We start from the raw sequence: 24,967 nt of genomic DNA, 5'->3' as shown, positions 1-24,967 counted from the left end.
TTTTAAAATATACTGAAATGGAAAACATTTATTTTAATTTGTTAAACAGGTGAAACTCGAAAAATTAGAATATCGTGCAAAAGTTCATTTATTTCAGTAATTCAACTTAAAAGGAGAAACTAATATATTATATAGACTCACTACATGCAAAGTGAGATATTTCAAGCCTTTATTTGTTATAATTTTGATGATTATGGCTTACAGCTATGAAAAACTTTTCACAATATTCTAATTTTGAATTTGGTGTTTTCTTAAGCTGTAAGCCATAATCATCAAAATTATAACAAATAAAGGCTTGAAATATCTCACTTTGCATGTAGTGAGTCTATATAATATAATAGTTTCACCTTTTAAGTTGAATTACTGAAATAAATGAACTTTTGCACGATATTCTAATTTTGAGTTTCACCTGTATTATTATTTTGCAATGTTACTGTTTTTACTCTGTAGTTGATTACATAAATGGAGCCTTGGTGAGCATTACACTCTTCTTTCAAAAACATTAAAAAATCTTAATTATTCCAAACATAGTGTATACCATTTGTTAATGTACAGTATATACCAGAACTGCTTAAAGGTTGGGTAGGTCGTTTTTGGTCTAAAAAACTTTTTCCCAAATTTGTTTAAACTTTCTATATATATCAATGCATAATTAAAATGTAAGTACTCTGATAAAAAGAGTATAAAAATCGAGTGACTCTAGACCGTTTAATCTGCACTAAACACAGCTCATTATTTCCTTCCGGGACGAAACAAAGGATTGGCTTAGGCGACTGTCACTCTCTCGCAACCATGGCAACACCCCCGCTGCTACATGCGCTGCCCACATGCGCGCACTCGTTTGACTCGAGGAGGGTAAGAGACTAGTAAGAGACACAATTACATGCAAAACACGGCGTATATGTTATGAATCTTACACAAAATTCACCTTCATCACAGTGTAACTGATTGTAATGGGAAAACGTGTATCAATGCAACCTGTTTTTAGCTTTGCTTTATGTTACTAGCTCGTTAACGAATCAAACTCAATATATTTTAAACTTTAACAGTATCGATATGCTAGCTTGATAGTGAGTATTAACAGCCATGTTAGTTGTTTATATTCATAATGATAAAGTTAGGTATTTTATTACATGTGAGTCTGACATGATGTCACTACATGCACTGCTCCTCTCCGCTCGGCGCTAGTAAGCGCGTCCTCCAGCTGTGAGCTGTCGGCATCGCACGTTCATGTGTTTTGGGGGCGTGGTTTTGGAAGGAGCCCAGAATGGAGGGGGTGGAAGTGAATGGAGATAAGTAGCTGTGTTTATTACAGCCCTGAGAGGACTACAGACACTCGATTTTTATACTCTCTTTTCCAGAGTACTTACATTTTAATTATGCATTGATATATATAGAAAGTTTAAACAAATTTGGCAAAAAGTTTTTAAAAAAAATTCTACCTACAATACCTTTAATGATCTAACCGTAAAGGTCCTTGAACACCGAATCCGAAATTCTCGTCCGTCCGCAAAAAATAAATACGACCTCACGTTGTGTCAATCACGTTTACACACTGCCTCCAAAATTTTCGTCCATCATAAATAAATTCTGCGTTTTTCGTAATGAGGTGTTTTGACAATTCAGAGCCACTGAATGACGAATACGAAAAAACGTGAACCTTAACTCGTACTTTTTCGGTGATGCTGTCCATCCCTGCGCTCTTGAGTTATTGATGCTAGACAAATATGTGACTAGGATTGCAGTGGTATGTTTTCACACCTAAATAAAGCCCTGGTGATGTTATCTGTAACCCTAACGCTGTTCCTCACTAAGCATTGTTTCATCACTAATGTCACCTGATCTGTCAGCAGCCGTGACATCATCACTTCCCTCTAAAATAACACCCCACGAGTCCAATGCCACACTTCAGACGTTTGTCTAATACTCTTTCTCCTCCACTAAAGGGCAAATAGATTGTTTTTAATATCAAATATTTGTTTTTAATATCAAAGTTGTAAGGTTTTTCCGGATAGACCTTTTAATTGGCAAATCAGCAATTTCATCTGGTGGATGCAAAAATGGGCAGAAGACTTCAGAAAAAGTAAAAATATAATGATAAAGTTTTAATTTATAAATGTTTAATTTACATGCTACTGTGTTTTATTAATAAAGCTGTTGAGATGCACTTGATATTGTGTTGTTCGTCTAGGTGGCGAATGACTAGGTTCCTTGGTGCTGTTTTTGAAGTTATTTTAGAGATGTCAGATATAGCAGAAAGCGTTGGCCGTCTCTGTGTACAGACGAACAGCGGGGCGTCAGTGTCAAGAAATGAATAACAACTGTAAATATAACTTCAGCCTGCTATCTTTATGCCTTGGATAGAGAATGCCACGGATAAATTAACGTAATACTAAACTCCCATCTTAAACTCCTCTTGCCGTCGGATCTGTCAGATTCTAGTTTTCACTAGATGTATATCATAATCTTTTATTCCAGTATGTTATTGGACCATTTCTTGTGATATACTCTTGTTACTGAGAGAAATATGCTGGACTTGCAAGGTTCCCACAGTCGTGGCAAAATGGAAATATCAAGGAATTTTAAAATTATTATATCCAGGCCTATAAAAATACATATTTGCTGAGATAATAATTTCTATAATTAATATAATTTTTATAGGTATGCTCAGCTCTGAAATATTTATATTTATTTATTATATTGTTATATTTAATATTATAATATAAATGTAATAATTTACATTTTATTATATTTAATTGGATCTAAAATATTAAGAGCTGAAAAAATAATCAAGAGAATCTTAATTGTTTGAGAGTGGTAAAAAAAATAGTACAAGATAACCTTTGAATTATTTATTTTTTAAGTACACTTGTTAACTTTTTTAAATAACAGTCGTTCAGTAATCATGACTGGAAAAGTCTTGTAAAAGTTATAGAAACTCATTTACAATATATTCTGTGGCGCTTGTGGTCGAATTGAACCGCAATGTCAGAAGTGAACAGAAAAACCAAGTCTCTTTTAGTGCATCGGTCATGCATCTGATCACTCAGTGTCCTTGTCTTCCTCTCAGAGTAAAGAAGGGGCATTCACACTGTCTGCCATGACCTCTGGGATACGTAGAAACTGGATCCAGGCCATTCTGAAGAACATGCGGCCCACCGTCGCTCCTGATGTCACACGGTGAGCTTCAACATCATGTTTAGTTTGAAAAGTATGGAGAAAGAACATCATACATTTACAAATTAGACTTCCCTCTGTAACTTAAAGCGTCAGTTCACCCAAAAATAAAAATTCTGACAGTAATTACTCTCCCTCATGTTGTTCCAACCCCGTAAGACATCTTCGTTCATCTTCGGAACACAAATTAAGATATTTCTGATTAAATCTGAGAGCTGGATCACTCCTCCATACTAGTCCATAGGCTTCTTAAGGGATCGAAACTGGCCGGCCCAAAAGTTATTAAAGACATCGTTAAAATAGTCCGAGTGACTACAGTGGCTCAATCTTAAGTTTATCAAGCGACGAGAATACTTTTTGTGCGCAAAAAAACAAACAAAAATAACGACTTTATTCAACTATTCATTTCCTTCTCTGTGGGCCTCGGGATTTCACGTAGTGTAACAGCACAGCGCTTCTGTGTTGTACGTCACATGCAGGCTCACTATTGGCCGACGCTGGTCATGTGTGTGTGTGTGTGTGTGTGACGTACAACACAGAAGCGCTGCGCTGTTACACTACGTGAAATCTCGAGGCCAACAGAGAAGGAAATGAATAATTGAATAGTCGTTATTTATTTTTATTTTTTTTGCGCACAAAAAGTATTCTCGTCGCTTGATAAACTTAAGGTTGAGCCACTGTAGTCATTCGGACTATTTTAACGATGTCTTTAATAACTTTTGGCCCGGCCAGTTTCGATCCCTTAAGAAGCCTATGGAGGAGTGAGACGGCTCTCAGATTTAATCAGAAATATCTTAATTTGTGTTCCGAAGATGAACGAAAGTCTTACGGGGTTGGAACAACATGAGGGAGAGTAATTACTGACAGAATTTTTATTTTTGGGGTGAACTATCCCTTTAATTAGGAAAATCTCTACTATAAAGGTGAAGTGTGTCATTTCTGCACCTCTAGTGGCAACAATTGTTTTCTCATTCTGTTCTCCTGGGCCTGGAGTAACAACACTGGCTCAACCAATGCTGTGAGTTCGGCAGACAGTTCTGTTTGGTGCAGCTATTAATGCAGAAATTACAAACTTTACCTTTAAAGATACACACCCTTATATAAACAGTACATGCTTTCCGGAAAGCATTTGAGCACATTAGCTTTTCTTTGGAAAGTTGTCAACTTCCATTTTTCCTCTTGAGATTTCCTCAAAAACTGTTTTTATTTTTTATTTTTTTTGTTTTCTTCTGTTCCTAACTTACCTGTATAATTTATTTTCTTGTGTTTTTCCTGCTCCGTTTATCTGACCACAGGAAAAATGTGTCTCTGAAACTTTCAGTTCTTATGCCCAGGTTGGCATCTCCTGTTCTTATTCAAACCTGTGTGTGTATTTGTGGCCGCTGTCGTGTCAGCTGAGTTTAGCGATGTGTTTCGTCATGTTCTGGCTTCTATCGCTTATGTTAGTAATTCCTGTTCCCTTTTTGCTTCTGTCGTTTGCCTGTTTGCTATGTTTATAATGGGGCTGTTAATTTAACATGTTTATTTAGTACACTTAATTTTATTACAAACAGAATGGAAAGAGATAAATGAAATTGAAGCGCCTTCAAAAATGTATCTTTAGTTCATTTGGAGTGTTACATCGCTGCTGTGTGTGTGTGTGTGGCCAGATTATTTATCATAGTGGTGTTGTTTTTGTCTGAGCTTTTAATTTTGAAATGCATTAATTATGTTTAACAGCATTACATTTATTTAAATTCCAGCTGTTTGACACCACGTTAACCAGTCGCAACATGATAAAGTGATACGTGTGAAATCCTGTCTGACCGAAGGACATTTTGTCAGCTTCACATTGGATGGACCTAAATTAAACCTTTTCATTATGGACAGACAACTTAAAATAAAGTCATATAAAGACACACATTAGAAAAAAACATGATTGGTTAGGGCATGGTGGTGTTCGAAATTAGGTAGAAATTAGGTAGACATGCAACAGAACTGGCATTGGTAACGACCTAAACAGCTAATTTAATTATAAATGTAATCCATATGGGATATTTACCAAAGCTAAAAGTCATCAAAATACAGAATTTAATCATCAGGTTTCAATTATTGGATGATACTTATTCTTATTTTAGGCCTGTTAAAAATATCCAATAATTAAATAACATATATATATATATATATATTATATATATTCCTAACATATATATAACATATTTTTTCTTAAAATAATTAATTTTATGCATTAAAACTAAATGTAATAGATTTTTGAAAGGAAAATATTTTTAAAACTTAAATATATTTACAAGCATATTTCAGCTCATTCAAAATTTGAAGTTTCATCTATTGACAGTTTTTGTTGAAGATACTGGTAAACAGGATGGCAGGTACAGCACAATTTATGTTTACACTTCGTCAGTCTCCCTATTTCTTGTTGTGATGTTACATCACCTCGTTCTTTGAAGGAGATGAAAAATAGCATTGCATCAGTGCCCACTTTTAGAACACACCCTGCAGCGTGCACAGACACACATGAGTGTTTACCGACATGTTTGACAGTGGTTGAATGCCATGCAGTGATCAGATGGTTTTCCTCACCCTACTAACCATTAATCAAACCATCCTGTCTTCAGTGGTTTGGGTGTGTGTGTGTTTTTTTTTTTAGACAGCTGTAGTCTCTTTGTTAACACTGCATGTTTCACAACACGTTTTCATCTTGGTATAGAGGGTATGCGTTTGACATCACCATCGGCCAGAGTGACTGCGGTTACGCCCACTGAGTGGCAAAAAGACTGAGTGGCAGCATTGGTTTTCAGCGTGAATGCCACGAAGAACACACAAAACGCATCTAAAATGGAAAAGAGCTTTGATTGACAGATTGACTGTACAAACAGATTTGACAAGAAATCTGAGATTTATTTTTACAGACTACTGAAAGCTACAGAAAAGAGAAGCAAATGGATCACTGCAATTCATAGAAACAACTGGACTCCAGGCAGCGAAAGGCGGATTTGCAGTTATCATTTTGTCAATATGCTGAATTTTGGGGTAAAATCATACCCTAAATATTGTATTGTTATATACTGTATTGTATTGACAACTCATCAATTAAATATTTACCATCGTATATTCTGCATAATTGGATGTTTTAAAAAAAAAAAAACACTGACAAAAAAGTTTTAGGGCTGAACTATATGATGATATATATATATAACATTGATATAAGTGATCACTGGATTTAGACCTACCTATATTGTATTTATATAAAGCATTCACAGGCAAATTTGCTTTATGTATTTCCCCGGCGTCGAAATCAGGCACATATACTGTAAATGTCAGGAACCATGATTCCTGGCTGCGTTTCAATATCCATGGATCACTGGATTTTTGGTAAGTTGTAAGGAACACTATATCAAGTCCAACCTTTCATTTAAACTATTAAATCCAGTCACACAGCAACTCTTTTGCCACTCAGTCCGACTGAGGGGACGTGTTCTGGCGGGAAAGTGACGTCAATGCATACCCTCTATAGTTATGTCCACAATTAGGGAATAATTCTGCGTGTTTTTGGTAACCATTCAGATTGACCCACAATGCCATATGCAACAGTTCTTTGTGAAAAAAGTAATATTTAGGGAGTGGCAGTGATGCTTACCTTAGCAAGCACCAATAATAATTCAAACTTATACTGTATAGTGTATTGATTCAGTATCTTCTCTTGTCACAGTTCCCTTCCAGAAGAGCGAACCAGATCAAATGTGGAGCAAAACTTCATCCAACCCCCTCCTAACTCTTCGCAACTCTCGAACAGCTCTGTAGTTGAAGCTAAAAAGTCACACGAGGTCATAACAGACTCTGCGCCTCCTCCCGAGCAAAAGAGTCGAGTCAACAAGCGAGAGGGACGCTCTAAAACATTTGACTGGTCCGAGTTCCGCCCAGGACAAGAAAACGAGAACGGACAACCCACAATGAAGAGGGCAGACACTTCAGTCACTATCTCATCTTCACCCTCCTCCACCTCCTCTACTGCCTCCTCTCCCATCTCTAGCACCTCCTCTCATCAGACGTCGTCCTCCATTACTACCACCAGCCATACTGACAAGTTGCTACAGCGAGATGAAGAAGTGGTGCAGGAATATATGCACCACCATCAGACCACACCGACAGCAGGTGCAGTCAATGCGTCAGAGCTCTCGTCAAAGCTTCCCCATAAAGTGCCACAGGAACAAGGAAAAATGGATGTGGACCAACTCAGGGACATGCAGGAGGTTGATGGTCACCGAGTGGCCCGCAGAAACTCTAATGTCCAGGTGGAAATTGAGCAGAGGTGGCAGCAGGTTGAAACAACGCCCCTCAGAGAGGAAAAGCAGGTACCGATCGCTGGCAGCTCCCCTAACACCTCAAATACACATGTTGGAGAAAGAGTCATTCCACAAGAGATGACCACCGTACTGGAAAAGGAGGTAAGAACCATCAGTATTTATTTCTTGCCTAATTTTCCATCATGAAATGATGAGTATGTGCAGGTGCCGACTACTTGTGTGCTTATGCCATCTACTTAGGTTTTTTGATTGCATTCAGATCAGTTCTGAACATTGTGTAATTTCCTCATTCAAATCTGATTGTTTTCCACTGATGTACGCTGATGTTCACAGTTAGGTCAGGCACAAAGGGAGCTAGCTAGACTCCAGCAGCAGAACAGTGTCTTACAGGAGCAACTTCAGGATGCGCGTGGGAGAGAGCAGAACGCCCGGGAAGGATATGTACTCCAGGTATCCGAACCTAGCCAGAAAAGATACAGAAATCAAAATCTTCTGTAGATTTTGTGGCTCTTTCTTTTTTGATTTCAATACTAATATAATTTTGGGTGTTAATGAAACTCTCAGCATGAGTGGTACTAACTGATCTGCAATGTCTTTCTTTCCCTGGGCTCTGACTGGGTTTTGGTTAAAACTCTTGTAACCAAACTACAAGTTTTCTGAAGATAACAAATGTGAACATCTGGCAAGCTTTCAGCTGTGCTTTTCTATTTTTTGTTTGTTGTTGTCTCATTCATCTCTTGTCATCCTTTGCATAATTTGCATGGTGTTATCATTCCTCTGTTCTTCATTTTCCTTTAGTTGCTGTATTATAATCTGGTGTAGTGTTACTTCATCCATTTCTTCCTTTATCTCTTAAGTTTCCTCTTGTATTTTTTTCTGTACAGTGTCATTTATATTATCCACAAAGATACAGTTGCATTTCATAGTTGCATTCTGTAGTTCCACAGCGTCTTTAGTTCATTTATTTCCCTTTTTAATTGTGTTATTCACATTTTCCCTCATTGTTGAGCACCATTTTCTCCATCTTTGATGTTATCTTGAAAAAGCACAGTGGAAAGCTTGAGTAAGTATGTAGCTTCGGAAATTGAACTCCAAACGTTCCTGGGTTCCCAGCCACAGCCTAGAAGACGTTGAGCATCATGTATGTGGCCATAAAAGAGAAGACTTCCTGTTACTAATTGTACTTTCCTCTTAATCTCTTAAAGAGTGACACAACCACTGCAAAGCCTTCGTCTGATGCAGTGTCTACCCCTGTTCACCGAGCACCATGGCAGCGCCTCAGCAAACTGAACCAGGATCTAAAGTCCGAGCTGGATTCCCAGCGTCGGAAGCAAGATAAGTCCAGTCAACAAGTTGGCAGCTTGAGGCGTAGCTACAGCGAAGCAAAAGATATCATAGGACACCATGAGGCAGAGATCGAGGCCTTGGAGGAAAAGCTAACGGCTGCCATGGCGGAGATTGTCGTGAGCGAGCAGGCTGTGGCACGAATGCGTAGCGAGCTGAAAATTGAACGGGTTCGCTGTCAAGAACGTGAGGAAGAATGGGTCCGAAATGAGGTGACGTTGCGGTCACAGCTGCGAGAGAGCGAGGAACGTCTACGTCAAGTTGAAGCCAGTTTGCTAGAGAAGAGCCAGGAGTTGAGGCAGCTTGAACAGCAGCAAGCTTTGCAGAAAGACCAGCACAAAGACGTGCAGAGGTTACAGGAGAGACTCTCTGAGGCCACTGGGCGTCTGATTTCCATTGAGGAAGCTCAGACTATGAGAGAGGAGCGGGAGAGAAAAGAGCAGCGGAGCCTGGAGGAGAAACATGAGCGGGAGCGACAGGGACTGACCTGGAGGTTGTCAGAATCCGAAGAGAGGCGGCGTGAAGTAGAAGAGCAACTGCAAGAGGCACAAGAACAAGTGGAGGCGCTGCTGAGAGGGAGTGGTGGGATGCAAACTATGGGACTCAGGGATGAAGTACATCGTCTTCAGCAGGAGTTGGAGGTGCAGACGGATATGGTGGAAATGTTGCGGGAGAGTGTGATGAGGCTGGAGGAGGAACGTGACCAGCTTACTTGCCGCTGTCAAGAACTCCTCAATCAGATTTCCGAGGCCGACCGAGAGGTTGGAAAGCAACAGGCATGTTTAACGACGGTGGAAACAGACTATCACTTCCTTGAGAGCTCGTACGAGCGTGTCTCGGAAGAATTTGCTAGGATAAGTCAAGTGCTACAAGAGAAGGAAGAGGAGGTAAAGCAGACAAAGCAAATGTATGAGCAGCTAATCAGACAGAAGGAGCAGGACTTGAGCGAGGCCCTAATAAAGATGGCTGCCTTAGGCAGTAGTCTAGAAGAAACAGAAGTTTGCTTGCAGCAAAAAGAGGAACTTCTTTCTAAAATGGAGCATGACTATCCAGGACTGGTAGAGTCCCGAAGAGCAGAACAGGAGCTACAGGCAAAACTGGTGGTTGCAGAGGATCGAATAGCTGAGCTGGAGGAACACCTCAATGCCCTGCGACTTGGATACGCAGATCTCCGAATTCGACGTTGCCGCTCCCAGGAAGACATGCTTGAGGGTTTGAAAGAGATGCAACATGATGTTTCCTCATCCTCAAGTCTCTATCAACTTCCTATTGCAAGAAGTAGCTCAGAGACCGAAATGTCCTTGGTAAAGCGGCAGAGGATTCGCTTTTCCACCATCCAGTGCCATTCCTATCAGCGTTCCCAGGGAGCAGACAAATTTCAAATGGAAAACACGTCTTTGGATCTGACACAAGATCTGAGCCTAGACCACATGCATGACCTGAGCCTGACCCAAGATATCAGTGTAGCCAGTGATGGTTCATTCCAGCAGTGCAGAGATCCAGAGAAGTTCATCTCCATTATACATGCTCTGGAAACCAAACTATTGGCCACAGAGGAGAAGCTCAGACACCTCACTGAAAAGATACGGGAACAGCCTGATCTTTCAGCGATGCAGGAACATCTGAGCACCAGAGCAACCATGGAGGACTGCACGACTAAAACCTGTGATGAATTACCAATGGATGAATCCAGTCAGAAATCCCTCAAGACTTTTGGTGAGCAAGACACTGATGAAAATGAGAAGGCATTGGCACTGGTAGAGTCTTGCACAGAAAAAGTCAGAGAAATTCTTAGCAATCAGAAAGAGACCAGTTCTACTGAATCTCTCATTTGTACCCTTGCAGAAGTAGAGAAACTGCTGGTTTGTGCCACCACGTACCTGAGGAAGGGCAGCACATTCTATGAGTCGTGCCAGAGCTTTGATGCAGCAGATGTGCAATCAAGGAAGGAAAGTATAAAACAGTTTGCCAGAACATTATCCTTTGAGGCTGAAGTTCTGGAGAGGATGGGGTTCTCTCTGCAGGACCTGAACTCTGATATTATGTCGGCCCTAAACTCCATTCACAAGGATGCTGAAAACATCAAGAAGGACTGCGATGGCTGTCTCTCAATTGTTTATGCTGATATACTTACGAGAAAACTTATGCTGGAGACCATGTTCTTGGCAGAGGTGGACAAGCTTGAGATGGGTAAACTAGCAAATAGTGCTTTTTCACAGGATGTCATCAAGAATGCCTGCATTAGTGCCGAGCTTGCCTATTCACTTCAGAATCTTACAATGAATTTTCAGGAAAAATTTGATGAGCTTCAAAAGGACTTGGTCCAAGCAAATGAAACTTTAAAACAAAGAGACATGGCTCTGAAAGATGCTGTTAGTGCGTCAAAGCATGCTCAAATTGAGAGTATGCCCCAAAGCAGTACTGATCATCTTGCTGATGTCTCTCCTCCTGAACTTGCTCCCTACATGGAGCAGATTGAGATGGAGGAAGCTCAAAGTTTAGCAGCAGAGATTGTCCGCAGACACTTAGCCATCGGCACACTATCCCATAGCGCAGAATCAGAATCACATCTGCAAACAGGCTGGGAAAATCTCATTGCTGAGCTCAAGAAGCAAGCAAAAGCCCTTCGTAATCTCTCTCAGGAAATTGAGAGGGTCTGCGAGGAAGGGGAAACAAATTCACTTTCCGGACTTGCGAATGCCATCCAAATGAGCTCATGGCGCAGCGACTCCAGCTCGGTTTGCATGCGAGAGGCCTTGATGCAGGTGCAGGTCACATATGTTGCTTGCAGGTTGCGAGCAGGTCACACTAGGGAACTTTCTCTTTGCCAGGAGACTAGCCGCAACATGGCAGTGCTCGTCCAAGAACACGCTGAGAGTGTTGCAGCCATCCAAAGGCACTACCAGAGCTGCGTAGAGAAAGAGCATCTGAGCTTCACTGACACTATAAGTTCCTTGCAGGAGGAGAATGACATGCTTCGAGGGGAACTATCCTATAAGCTCAGGGAGCTGCAGGAGCAACGGCAGAACTTAAACCAGTTGGAAGAGGAGTTTCATAAGGAGAAAGAGGAGCTGAAGAGCAGGCATGCAGAAGAGATGGGAAGGGCCAAGCAGGACCAGATAACCAGAGAGCTCGACTTAATGGAGCGTGCCTCAAACAACCAACACAGGCTGGAGACCCTGCTGCTAGAAATGGAAGATGCTGATCTGAGGCACAAAGAGCACATCCGAAAACTTGAGCAGGATTTTCAGAGTAAGGTCCAGGAACTAGAACACACCAACAGAGAGGAGCTCCACAAGCTACACGAATGCTACAGCCAGACCATCTGCTCATTGGAGGAGAGGAACGAGAAAGTGGAGAACAAAGCTGAGGTTGACGTATGTCCCATGGAGGAAGGGGATGGATCTGATCAGGTAACATGCAGGGATTCAGAGTCCTTGCTCCGAGTCCGGGAGCTGGAAATGCAGTTGAGCCGCATGAGAGAGGAGCTGGAACAGAAACCACTGGATGGAGATCTGACCAGCCTGAGGGAGAAGTACCAACGAGACTTGGACAGCCTCAAGGTTTAACCTTTCACCTTTCAAATTTAATGTCGCACCCATCCACCGCCATGGCGCCATGTTTTTAGTTTGTTGTTGTTAATTTGGGTTGCAGTGGTTTTAGCTGATAATCGTTTTGGGAATATTGCTTATTGCATGTATTTATACAAGTTTTAGAAACAGTACACATTTCAAAATTACAAATCAACACAGTTATGTATTATATATATATATATATATATATATATCATTTATGATTTATGGCCTCTTGGATTTTTGAAAATAACTGCAACCCTGTAGCCTCATAACCATGATGCTTTCCTTTTTTTCAATGCTGTAGTGCACATTAGCTCCACTGGGAGTTTTGAGCACACACAATGACCATGATTGACACCTATCACAAATTACTCTTTACTTTTACTGTTCTCAAACGTGCTTTTACTGTGTTCAAAACACCTTGTGTTTTTAGTGTTAGCATTGTTGTCTACTGTGTTAGTGTGATTGCATGAATTCGCACTAGTCAATCAATCATGCTGATTTGCTTTCATTCCTCTGTGCTATCTGTCATTTCTCATTACAAGAGCAACTGTTTAAATGATGAACAAGATGAATGCAGCCATCCCCTTTGATGCCACCCAACACTCTTTGTAACTTCTGTTTGCTTCAGTAGCCCTGTAGATAGTAGGGCTGGGTAAAGATTGGTTTTCTGATTAAGCTTTTCATCTGCAATTTGTTTATATTGATTCTTAAAATCCCAAGACTGATCATTTAATGTATGCCTTGTCAAATAATGCATTGCAAAATTCTTTAAAGACTCCAAAATTGACCATTAATGTGCCAAATGCATGAAAAATGGGCTTTGCTGAGTACATTTTATAAACGTTCTATCCACCATCAAGCCACCAAGATGGTGTACCAAGAAAAATGCACCAAGACCATAAAGACAATAGATACCCAGCCCTAGTAGAGAGCCTGCTAGGGTAGATAGATGGTGTTTGGTGTTTGTGATCTGATGTTGTTTGTGGAACTCAGGCAACATGCGAGCGTGGATTTGTTGCAATGGAGGAGACGCATCAGAAGGTGATAGAGGACATTCAGAGACAGCATCAGCGGGAGATCCGGAAACTTCTAGAGGAGAAAGAAAGACTGTTGGATGAGGAAACAAATGCCACTATTGCTGGTAATAAAAGCCCCACTATATAAAATACACACCAATTTTTCATTGACAATGAATTACTTCCAGTTTGAGTTGAAGCATCACAGTAGATTGTTTTGTGCGCAGCGATTGAGGCCATGAAAAATGCTCATCGCGAAGAACTGGAGAAAACGCAACGGTCGCAGATGAGCAGTGGGAGCGCAGACATCCAGGAGCTGCGCAGACAGTACGAGTAAGACACCAAACATCACTATATCTGCACAAATCACTCTGGTTTTGGTTTACCGTTGTCACTAAAGCCTGGTTCACATGGGACGATTTTCCAAACCTGAGAGACCCCACACACAGCGATAAAAAATCACGGCTCTAACAGTTTTGGTCGTACAGTGTGTGGTGCGCTGCCACACGGCAAAATCAACACATCACACACAAACCGATTTGACTCCCGAGCATTCCCAGGTCAGACTCGCAAAATCCCTCGAGATAAACAATCATGGCGGGCGAAGAGGATGCTGTGGCGATAGTTTGCAGTTTGTTTTTAACCGGAAAAAACACGTTATCAAAAGAAAAGGCTATGGTCAAAGAATCTCCGACGTCCACCGGACTTTCTGGTGCGCCATGCCGCCGGCTGTTTTGATTTTGTTTCCCGGTGCTTCCTCTGCGCCTCGTCACCTCGCTTTCTGATTGGCTACATGCCACAGTCCACAGGCTGCGTGCTCGTTTGTCCCAGGGGGACACCACACACGAGGAGAAATCGGCCCAAAAAAATCCAACATGTTGGATATCCCCGATTTGAGATCTGAGCGGTCCCGACGTCCTTCCGAGCAGACCAGAGCAGTCTTAAGACACCACACACGGCAGGAATATTTACCATATCTGATCAGATTATTTTACGATAATCGCAGCATCCTTATGATTGTCGGAAGGGGTTAAATCGGGGCTAAAATCGGCCTAATTATCCTGCCGTGTGAACCAGGCTTAAGAAGATTTACATTTATTTATTAATGCTTTTAACCAAGCGAATTTTTGAAAGTTTTGATGTGTGTTTATTTTCATTGTGTCCATGTAGAGAGGAGTTGCAGTCTATCCATCGCGAACTGGAGGTTTTGTCTGAGCAATATTCTCAGAAGTGTTTGGAAAACGCACATTTGGCTCAAGCGCTGGAAGCAGAGAGACAGGCGCTGGGGCAGTGCCAGCGAGAGAACCAGAAACTGCATATACACAACCAGGTCAACCACAACTTTCTTAAAACAGCCTGATAAAGAGACTAAACTCTCTTATAAACAATTAATAAAATTTATTTGAATAATTGTTTTTAAGGTTTGTAAATTATAAATAATCTTTATTTATGGCAAGACAACCCATGCGAATAGGATACAAATTATAACTAATAGAAATCACCATACTTTTTATAATGACATTTTTTTGTATTTCAAGTTCTAAAATGTCATGTTTAATAATGCAAATGAGGCATTATCTAATTAAATATCCAATAATTTGCATACATTTTTAGAAACGTTGGATGAAGCTGGGTCTCATTTTGTCTATAAATGTAAATTTTGGATATCTCTATTTATCACTTCTTAAATCAGAAAATATCAGCCAGGAAAAAAAATCCTGTTTTTATGAATGAAATGTATAAAATAAGGCAAATGATATATGAACAAACCCCTCTGTAAAACCCTTCAGAAAATAGAAGTGGAGATTTCTGACTCATTTTGACTCAAAAATCTTATTTCTGAATAAAACTCATTTTGAGAAAACGGCCTTCAAAGATATGTATTGTAATTGAAATCTACAACAAAATAGATCAAATAAAGTGTGATAAAATAAAAACCCTTAAGTGTAGTTTGGATGTGTGTTTTTTCCCCCCATTTATCTAAAACATGTTATAAAAAAGCCAAATAACCTTACCCTGGCCACATTTTTGCCTGTATTCACTTGCGAGGTCAATAGTTCCCCACCATGATATAAACTTGTGTGTGTGTGTGTGTTACAGGAACTAAATCATCGTCTGAATGAGGAGATCACCAGAATGCACTCCTGCATCAGTGGAGACAAATTGACTTCCTCTCTGACTCAAGGCAAAGACATCTATGAACTGGAGGTACAGCCCAAACTCTGTCATCTGAATTCTCAATCAATCAATTAAAGGTGTCATGCACATTATCTAAATGTTGTTTGGCTGCAGGTTTTGCTGCGAGTGAAGGAGTCAGAGATCCAGTACCTCAAACAGGAAATAAACTCTCTCAAAGACGAGCTGCACACCGCACTTCGAGTAATACGCACACACACACACATGAGTTGTGTTTCTCAGTACATGTGTTTCTCTTTAACAGCTCTCCGAACACATGCTAGCGCGTTCTGATGTGTCGGTCATATGTGTTGCAGGATAAGAAGTATGCCTCAGATAAGTACAAGGACATTTACACGGAGCTGAGTATCGTGAAGGCTAAAGCTGACTGTGACATTAACAAGCTGAGGGAGAAACTTTTGGCTGCTACCGAAGCTCTTGGGGAATTAGACGCTGAAGGAAGTGGCGTTACTGCTGGATACGGTGAGACATTTTAAGGATTAGTTAACACAAAAATGGCAACTCTGTCAACATTTGCTCAGCTTCATGGCGTTTCAAATCCACATGATTTGGTTTCTTCCGTAGTGCAGCATAGGAAAATTATTTGAAGGACAAAAAAGCATCATAGAAGTACTAGTAATAAACCCATATAGATTTTTCAGTGACTGATGCTGATATTCATAACTAAAGATTAATTAATTTAAAATTTTCAGTTTAATTATAGCAATTAAAGGGATACTTCAGGATTTAGCATTAAGCTTTGTATTAGTAGAAAACCTGTAGTATTTTCGAATTACCGTGCTTTCCACCCTCATATCCCCCTGAGACGAGAGATTTATGTATTTTTTGTCTGGAAAAAATCCTCCGATGACGCAAAAATCGTCATTTTGCGTCATCTTAGGATTTTTTGGCCAGAGGCTAAAGACTACAGTCAGTAGTAGGGGCTGTCCCGCATGTTCCCAACCCGCCCATAGAGGGTGGGATCTCACTCACAGAGTGTACACATAGTCAGACATCTTTTTTTGGAAGCTAAGCTAAGCTAGCAGGCTCTTGTTCTGTGGAGAAAGCTGAGTAATCGGGGTTACCATCCTCTTTTTCCCGGACATGTCCGGCCGTCGAGATCGTACAAAATGTGCTGGATTCAGCTTTTGCTTTCTGCAGTCGCCATTCATTGTTTACATGCACACCTTTTGTTTCAATCTAACTAAATGCACTCCGATTGGTGAATCTGAATGTAGTGTTTACATGAACGCTAAACAAGTGATCGGTTGATGTGCGTTTTAACATTGCTAAGAAAATTCCCGCTCCTCCGTAAGAGATACGAGACCGGTGCTCGCTCGTCTCACAGGTGTCGCTCATCGGTAATCACGCCACCGGCCTCGCGCCGTTCTCCCGCGGCCCTCACTCGTCCTGCTCGCCACAGTAAACATGATGAATGGCGACTGTAGAACGCAAAAGCCGAATCCCGGACATTTTGGGCGAACTCGAAATCCCAGGCAGACTCATCACGGAGACTCACTAGTAGCCTAGACTTGTTGTTTAACTACTGCGCTCTGTTTCCGGTAGGCGTGGCCTCCTAGGGCAGCGAAGCAAGTGCATTCTGGGAGTTGTTGTCTTTCATCCACATAAGCCAAAAATACATTTTCTGGCTTTTCTCAGTCTAGAAACTCCAAATTCAAAAATAATTTCACATTTGTTCTACATAAATGACCCATTTTAAATACACATTCATCTTTCCAGAGGTGAAGTATCCCTTTAAGAAGTGCACGTATACACTGAACTTAAACAATGATATATTATTTTGTATTATATATATTTTTTTAAATGTATAAAAAAAGTATTATAATCATTTACTAAATTTTTACTTTACTTTTTTACTTTACTTACTCAAAATGCACCTAAAATATTTGAAAACAGAAATGTAGATTTAAATCAGTATGTTTGTTACTGATACAAAATAGTGTTAATGTCAGTTTTTGGCTGATGCAGAGGATTTCATATTAGATCGTCTCAGATCATTCCCAAACTCCGGCCAAATTATTACAAAAAGAGTGTGAACAAACACTAAACATTTTACTGTGTCTGTCTGTGTAAATGTATGAGCTGAAGTGTATTTGTGTTCGATACAGACATTATGAAGTCAAAGAGTAACCCAGATTTCCTGAAGAAAGAAAAATCCAGACAGATGCGTGGGGTCAGGTCAAAGGTGAGAGTTCAGAGTGTGTGTGTCTGTCTGTGTCATAAAGTTTCTTGTCAGCCATTGACAACTCTGAATGTATTGATATTCCTGTACATTTATGTGGAAATTTGTTGTTTGTGTTTATGTGCTGTCACAAAAATTGATATAGACTATACTATACAAAAAGTCAATATATAGTTTATTTTTAGTCAATGATCCACTACAATCCATTTTACATTAGAGTTTGTGAATCTGTCAGTGGCAGACAAAATTCTGCAATATTGATTTATTTTTTCAGTTTTTTATAGTAAATGTTACATAATTATGGAAGCTTGTTTCCGCTACGGAATGAAAAATGTCATTGCAAATTTTGATCTCACAATTCTGATACAGCTATACAGAATTTACGTTAATTTGTTAATCTTATTTCTAAGTGACAGGGCTAGTATTTATGTGTATGAAGTATGAAACAGTGTACACGTGTGTGTGTGTGTGTGTGTGTGTGTGTGTGTGTGTGTGTGTGTGTGTGTGTGTCCTCACATGTGTACGTTGCCCTGTCAGGCAGAGAGTGAGGGGTTTGTCGGGGGTAGCTGACCGCTGTGACCCCATCAGGTGCAACAGGTGAAGCATTCATCGCTCTTGTGAGAGTACGGCTATGTTAGCATGGAATATGGAGCATATTGCACAGAATAATGTATCCCACAAAAATGCAAAGCGTCCCACTTCCATATCCAGTGTGAGGAATTAAACGAAAGCATTACTGCCATTACTCTTATTTGACATATTTACACAATGTTTAATTAAAGTGCTCCTATTATGCTATTTCCTAATTTTCTTTCGGATTCTCCTACAATAGGTTTACAAGGTCAAAAATGTATTTTCTCATTATATACATTGCAGCATCAGCTCTTTTCCCACAGTGTCTGAAACGGTTCAATAAAGGATTCATTCTCTCTAAACTCCTCCTTTCTGAGAGCTGCTCTGCTCTGATTGGTCAAATGGCCCAGTCTGTTGTGATTGGTTGACCGCTTACAGCAAGTGTAGGAAACCAAACACCCATTACCATATCTGAATTTCAGCTCATCCTTAGCAATTGATACACGGTGAAATGAACCGTAACAATGGCGTCCGTTTTACCGTTTCGATTCCAGCGCGAGTCTCATCCTGTGCAAGTGCATCAAAGTGGATTTGCTTTTGTAGCGCAGAAAACAGCGTCTTCTCAACATGTCGACAACACAAACCAAACTCTTCCGCTCTCAACTATAGCTACAGTGTTTGAGGCCGGGGCAAAGTAGACGTCCACCAGCAGCCAATGAAGACCACAGGCTGGCATTATGCAAATTAGTTACAAACATACATTGGTTCGAGCAGGAAGAGAGACTGGAATTACTGACGACTCGCTTCAGGCAGTTCAGAATCACTTTTTGTTTTCAAGAGACTATAATCCTTCAATTGTCTTTGATCTTTGAAACTTACATTCACAAACTGCTATATTACACAGTCACACTACATGAAAGGTAATGTCAGAAGAAGCATAATAAGGGTAGCATCAATTTTCATTTTCCTTCAGTACTACGTCTGGGTTTGCTGTATATTCTTGGGTTTTCTCCGATCAATTTTTTACCGGTCCAATCAGCGAACAGAGGGAGTGGCTGAGAACGATGACGTTGAGGTGCGCTAGTTTGAGTTGTAGACATGCGTCACGACCAAACATTAGCGATTGGTTATGGCAGATCCAGAGTGACTCAGGCAGATCCAATAGTTTTAAACTTCAACAGAGTTCCCGTCTTCAAGGAAGTTAAAGCTTGTCAATGGAGAGTGGCCAGACCATAGATATCCATAATAAAGGCTAGATGTCTCGTCCGCGCTGCTGGCCAATGGAGGTCGACGTCCGCACCTGGCGGCCATCTTGTCACAGGCAGCTCGCTCACTCGTAACATTGTGTTTTAATGCTGCATGTACTTTTTAAATAACCATAACTTGCTCAATTTTCTACCGATTTTCAAACGGTTTGGTTTGTTATAAACGTCAGAGATGTAGTTATGACACTGCATACTTATGAATAATAAGTGTATCAATAAATAATCATCCAGAATTATAGCCACGTTGATGACGTTTGTAAGAAACCAAAACGTTTGTAAATCCGTCGAGATTTCAACGAGATAAGAGTATTTGTGTTCGTGCTGATCACTCATCTTACATCAGGCACCACAGAGCCCGCCAGAAAGCTTGCCTGTGACAAGATGGCCGCCGGTGATGACGATAGAGACTCCGCCGTAACACATCTAGCCTTTATTATGGATATCTATGGGCCAGACTCTCTGTACAAATGAAACGTGTCCGCGAGTCTGGTAGGACCAGGCTATAATAGGGGCACTTTAAAATGCAAAATTAGATAATGAAATTCCACTCACATGCAATGTGAAATTACCAATGTAACATACTAGAGTTTTAGCACGGAATACCTACCGTTTCATATAATATTTTTTTTAAACACTAGGTGGTGTACATTGTATACTGTGCAGTATTTAGTAAGCTAGTATTCCATTTTGAACACAGCCTTTGAGTCCTGCATGAGCCCTACACCTTCCCGACCGTTCGAACCTCACCTGCAACCTAACCCGGTTTGGCAGGTCGACACATAACCAGCACAGATCACATTTTTCTGAATGTTATGTGTTCTTACTGTTTTTATGTAGAGTTTTCTTGCGGTGTGTGTGTGTGTGATTTGCGGGGGTTTTTTGGGGTTTAAGTAGACTTTATCCCTATTTGGATGGTAATTGTTTGTAAATGCACATTTGCATAATCCCCCTTGACTTAAGTTTAAGTTATTCATGTTCATTTTTGCTCTTATGTGCTCCTCATGTGCACTACAAAGTCAGCTGTGGCTCTGATGATAACGGCCTGTTACTTGTGAACTCAAATGTGTTGATTCACATGAGAATTATATCACACTAATGATAGATGGTTTGAGAAAAACACTGACATTTTTAAGCACCACATGTGTAAAACAATTACCGTCTTAATAGACTTTTGTGTGTGTGTGTGTGTGTGTGTGTTGTCATTTTTCTTGTATGTTTCTCTGTGATAAGCACTGAATATATTAAACAACTTAAAGGGACATTAAAGGAAATTTGTTTTTCCTCAAACCCTGTTCTTTCACTTTCTTAGGAAACAAATTTTTTTTTGTTTTATATCTATTTTTGTGTACTCTTGGGGTAAATTGTCACCAAATAACATCTCAAATTCCTGCTAAAAATTCCTCATTACTTAATGACACGAGTAAATGAAGTGTCATGTGTCTCGTTTAGTTCTTGAAGGCAATGAGAGCGATCTAATAGTGTAATAATACAGAAAGCGGACACCCGTGTGTGTTCAGATAGCACAGAGTGTTCATGTGAACGTCTTTTGCAGGTGTCGTGTTGCACAATGAAGCAGCCACAGTCTCAGACAGTGAATGACAGATGTGAAAACAAAGAAATACGGTAGATCTAAAACCATTTAGAGGAAAACAAGTGGATATAGAAACAGGCTTTGGTTTAAAAACCCCTGAATGTCCCTTTAAGCCAAGGAATGTGCATGTTCCCACGGTGGACGGTTGTGAAGTCCAGTTTAGAAACGAGTCAAAGTTCAGTCTGAAGTATTCTAATGAACTGCCATGTCTGAAAAATATGATCAAGTTGATTGTAATTAGTTAGTTTTTAGTGGTTTAGATAAACAGTGTTTTTAAGATGCAATACCATGAGCAAACATGAGGAAATGCAATGTAACATGTATTTATGTATTCATATATTTATTTATATGTTGGCTTGTTTATTTGCATTTTTAAATGACAGACTTGTACAGCAGAGAATAGGATTTAATTGTAAATTATGTTGGCCATTGAATTTAAAGAACTGAAGAGAAAATTACTTTTGTAGTTTTGCAATCTAACAGTCATTTGTGTATTTATTTTTTTGTTAATAGTATTTTTTTGCCTTTTTAATGAAATTATAATAATTTTTTTTACAGTTTTATCTAGTCTATTAAATACAGCCGACAATATAATTTAACTGTAATTTATGTTGGCCATTGAAATTTATTTAATGAAATTATTGAATTTTATTTTTAATAATTAGATTTTAATCTTTTTTTTTTTTACAGTTTTATTCAGGCTATTAAAAACAGCAGAGAATATAATTTAATTGAATTTTTTTTACTACAGTTTTATCCAGTCTATTAAATACAGCCGACAATATAATTTAACTGTAATTTATGTTGGCCATTGAAATTTATTTAATGAAATTATTGAATTTTATTTTTAATAATTAGATTTTAATCTTTTTTTTTTTTACAGTTTTATTCAGGCTATTAAAAACAGCAGAGAATATAATTTAATTGAACATTTTATTGGTCATTGTTCGGTATTCATGGTTCATTTCAACCAGCCTTTTTAAAAATTATTTTTCCATATCTACCATAACCACTTTAGCTGGCAATGATATCAAAGTTGAGTTTTTTCTCATTAAAGTGTCATTTATGTGCGGTTAAAGATCACATGATTGAAATTAAACATACGTTCTCTTATGAAGTAACTGTTTTTATTGATTTATTCCCCAAGTATGAAAAATATCAAATTTCTCTTTCTCTCTTTCACAGAGTTTGAAGGAGGGATTGACCGTACAGGAGAGGATGAAGCTCTTCGAAACTAAAGACTCCAGAAAGATATAACACCTTCTTTCTTTCCCTCTCTTGTTCCTCTTTGTATTCTCCCTCTCCTTTTGTCTTCATTGAGATCTTCTTGGTTGGTAGATGAAGCAGGGTGAAGAACTGTATCTTTCTGATTGTGTTGTAATATTGTTCGTGTGAATTAAGGGAATTGCGTTTCAATATTGACACATCGTTTTGCCAACCTTCAGCTCTGATGAACCTCATATTTTGTACCCTTTTTTTGGTCTCTATAAGTCCTGAAGCTGTTCTTCATCATCACAGTATATATGAACACACTCAGTATTGAACTAGAACACTAGACGTGTGTGTCTTCCTCATCTGAACATCTTCTGAATGGAGAACTGGCTGCTGTCGTGACATTTTTATGAATATTCTGAGAGAAGAAGAATTATTGACACAGAGAGAGATGTTATTTTGCCAATGATATTGTAAATAAGTTGTGCGCGTGTACGTGATGACTCTTTTTCAGACTTTCTAGTACTGTAACCTTGAGACAAAATGACGTGGTAACGTGAGTGCGAGTGTTTTGTAGAGTGTTTTTGATCGTCCGAGAGATTATGTGCTTCAGTCATTTACTTGAGGAGAATCTAATTGCTGTTTTAATTGCTTTTGTGTTGCTTTTGGTTTATATGAACGTGCAAAATATAGAGCAACCAAACGTGATATCTGCTGTGGGTGTTGCGGCGTAAAGCGCTCGTTCGGCTACTGATAGTGAGCTTAATTCATCCTGTAATTCGATCCGAACACGGGACATTTTTCATGGTTTCGTTGTGTTGTTTCAGATGTTTAATACTGGCTTTTGCATGAATATGAAGCACTTTGAGTCGTTGATTTTTTTTGTGTTCTTGGTTTTGAAACATGTAATTCCATATTCCTTCTGCTCTAGAAGTCAGAAAGTATTGAACACACGACAAAGAAAACTCACTGTATAATATTCAATATTTGCTTTGTAAATATTTGGTTTTAGAGAAGATTTCTTTATCCTGTTCTCAGTCTGCATAGAGAAAAAAAACTTTATATCTATCTATACACGGTATGTCTACACCTAATTGCATATCTGTATGAATATTTTTATTTTGGTGTGTGTGAATGTGATGCATCTGTAATAAAATGTTTTTGAATCAGAAATACACTGTTAAAGTGCCCATGAAATCAAAATTGGATTTTGCTTTTTTAGTATGAATATGTCAGCCTTACTGTTATCAAAAGCTAGTGCTCCAAAACAATGACAAAATTCGCATTTAGACGATATAAGCATTCAAAACTTAGTCTCTCACTTCTGCCAACATGGATCAATGATTTTGATGACATCACTCTGCACTTCAGCTTCTCATCAGATTTTCTGTCCAATCAAATGCTCTCTAGAAACTGAAGCTCCGCCCCCTACATTTTGCGTGATGAGTTGAACACATGATCTGGTGAAACCGAAACTGAAGACTACCGTAACACTGTATGAAGAAGTCTAGCTGCTAATCTAGTAATCTGATGCTCCACCACTGTCATTCACTAACTATTTTCACTGAGAAATTGCTAGACAGTTTTGCAAATGATTACAATGAAGCTTTAAATTTCGAAATAGAAATACTGAAATTGTATCAAGATGCATAACGTACTATACAATAACAATAATCGTTTTATTTACGATGAAAACCCGTTTTGCAGTGTAGCACCCGTTGCGTTTGAGGAGTAATGTTAGCGCTGGCCAGCAGGGGGAGTCACGGGTCAGCTTGACTGGTTCTTTATCATGCTTTTTTCTTTCTTCAAGGGCACCAGTGAGCCTGTGTCAGGTCGAATTATGGGCCATATTTCTTAATATTTCTTAATAGTTTTTCTTAGTCTATTTCTATTTTAATTTTAGTTAAAAATAGTTATTTTGTTGTGTGTTTTTGTCGTTTGTAATTATTATTATTTTAAATGTCTTTTAATTAAGTAGAGTTATTTAGTACTTTAAACAAAAAAATGTAAAAAAAATTATATATTTTTTATTTTTCAGGCAATATGTTTTTATGGTTTTAGATTAAGTTTTAGGTTTCAGGCTTTAATTTACCTGAATTGACCTGTTTTGGTTAGTTTACAAGGGTTTTGAGTTCAAATTTTGACATTTTCTATAATAAACCTAGCAATTGCCTTTGACAGCCAGTGGTAATTATGTAGTTTTGTTGAATAAATGTATAGCATTTTTGACATTTTGATAATGGCATCTTTTGTGAACACAAAATGCTTGATTTCTGCCACAAAATGCCACAGCATTTTAATGACAGGGTCAATAGAGGAGGACCATTTTTATTTTTGGCTGAACTATTCCTTTAGGTTTGTATTTCAGATATAAAAATCAGTTATAACTTTTTACTGTGTTGATTAAAGGTTAAAGATAATTTGTTTCCCACTGTGAAACACGGTTCATTATATCTGCAACACAAAAGGACACTTTATTTTCACGCAATGATCTTTCACAACCCTGTATGAGGAAAAACGATGGAGGGA

General features: G+C 39.1%; 1 protein-coding gene across 11 annotated transcripts in view; it reads left to right on the top strand.

Annotated features, from left to right (window-relative positions):
- si:ch73-103b11.2 (trichohyalin) overlaps positions 1 to 23,623 on the top strand; it is a 55,883-nt gene extending 32,260 nt beyond the window's left edge. For 6 of the 11 annotated variants that reach the window (XM_056263662.1, XM_056263657.1, XM_056263656.1 and 3 more), the window contains 13 exons: positions 3,071 to 3,180; positions 4,473 to 4,511; positions 6,887 to 7,622; positions 7,815 to 7,931; positions 8,687 to 12,388; positions 13,397 to 13,544; positions 13,647 to 13,752; positions 14,590 to 14,749; positions 15,520 to 15,627; positions 15,712 to 15,798; positions 15,912 to 16,077; positions 17,724 to 17,800; positions 22,412 to 23,623. In XM_056263662.1, coding sequence (XP_056119637.1) covers positions 3,071 to 3,180; positions 4,473 to 4,511; positions 6,887 to 7,622; positions 7,815 to 7,931; positions 8,687 to 12,388; positions 13,397 to 13,544; positions 13,647 to 13,752; positions 14,590 to 14,749; positions 15,520 to 15,627; positions 15,712 to 15,798; positions 15,912 to 16,077; positions 17,724 to 17,800; positions 22,412 to 22,483 — 5,628 coding nt within the window. In that variant the 3' untranslated portion in view covers positions 22,484 to 23,623. Of the gene's footprint in view, positions 1 to 3,070; positions 3,181 to 4,472; positions 4,512 to 6,886; positions 7,623 to 7,814; positions 7,932 to 8,686; positions 12,389 to 13,396; positions 13,545 to 13,646; positions 13,753 to 14,589; positions 14,750 to 15,519; positions 15,628 to 15,711; positions 15,799 to 15,911; positions 16,078 to 17,723; positions 17,801 to 18,334; positions 18,395 to 22,411 lie in introns of all 11 variants that reach the window. The other 5 variants (XM_056263661.1, XM_056263659.1, XM_056263667.1 and 2 more) reach the window with 3 other exon arrangements.
- The last annotated feature ends 1,344 nt before the right edge of the window (positions 23,624 to 24,967 follow it).

This window comes from Rhinichthys klamathensis, unplaced genomic scaffold (assembly GCF_029890125.1).
Source record: "Rhinichthys klamathensis goyatoka isolate OS25496 unplaced genomic scaffold, OSU_Roscu_1.1 h1tg000209l_1, whole genome shotgun sequence".
Classification (NCBI taxonomy): Eukaryota; Metazoa; Chordata; class Actinopteri; order Cypriniformes; family Leuciscidae; genus Rhinichthys; species Rhinichthys klamathensis.
The sequence above is the reverse complement of the archived record's forward strand: the minus strand, read 5'-3'. Positions and strand labels throughout refer to the sequence as shown.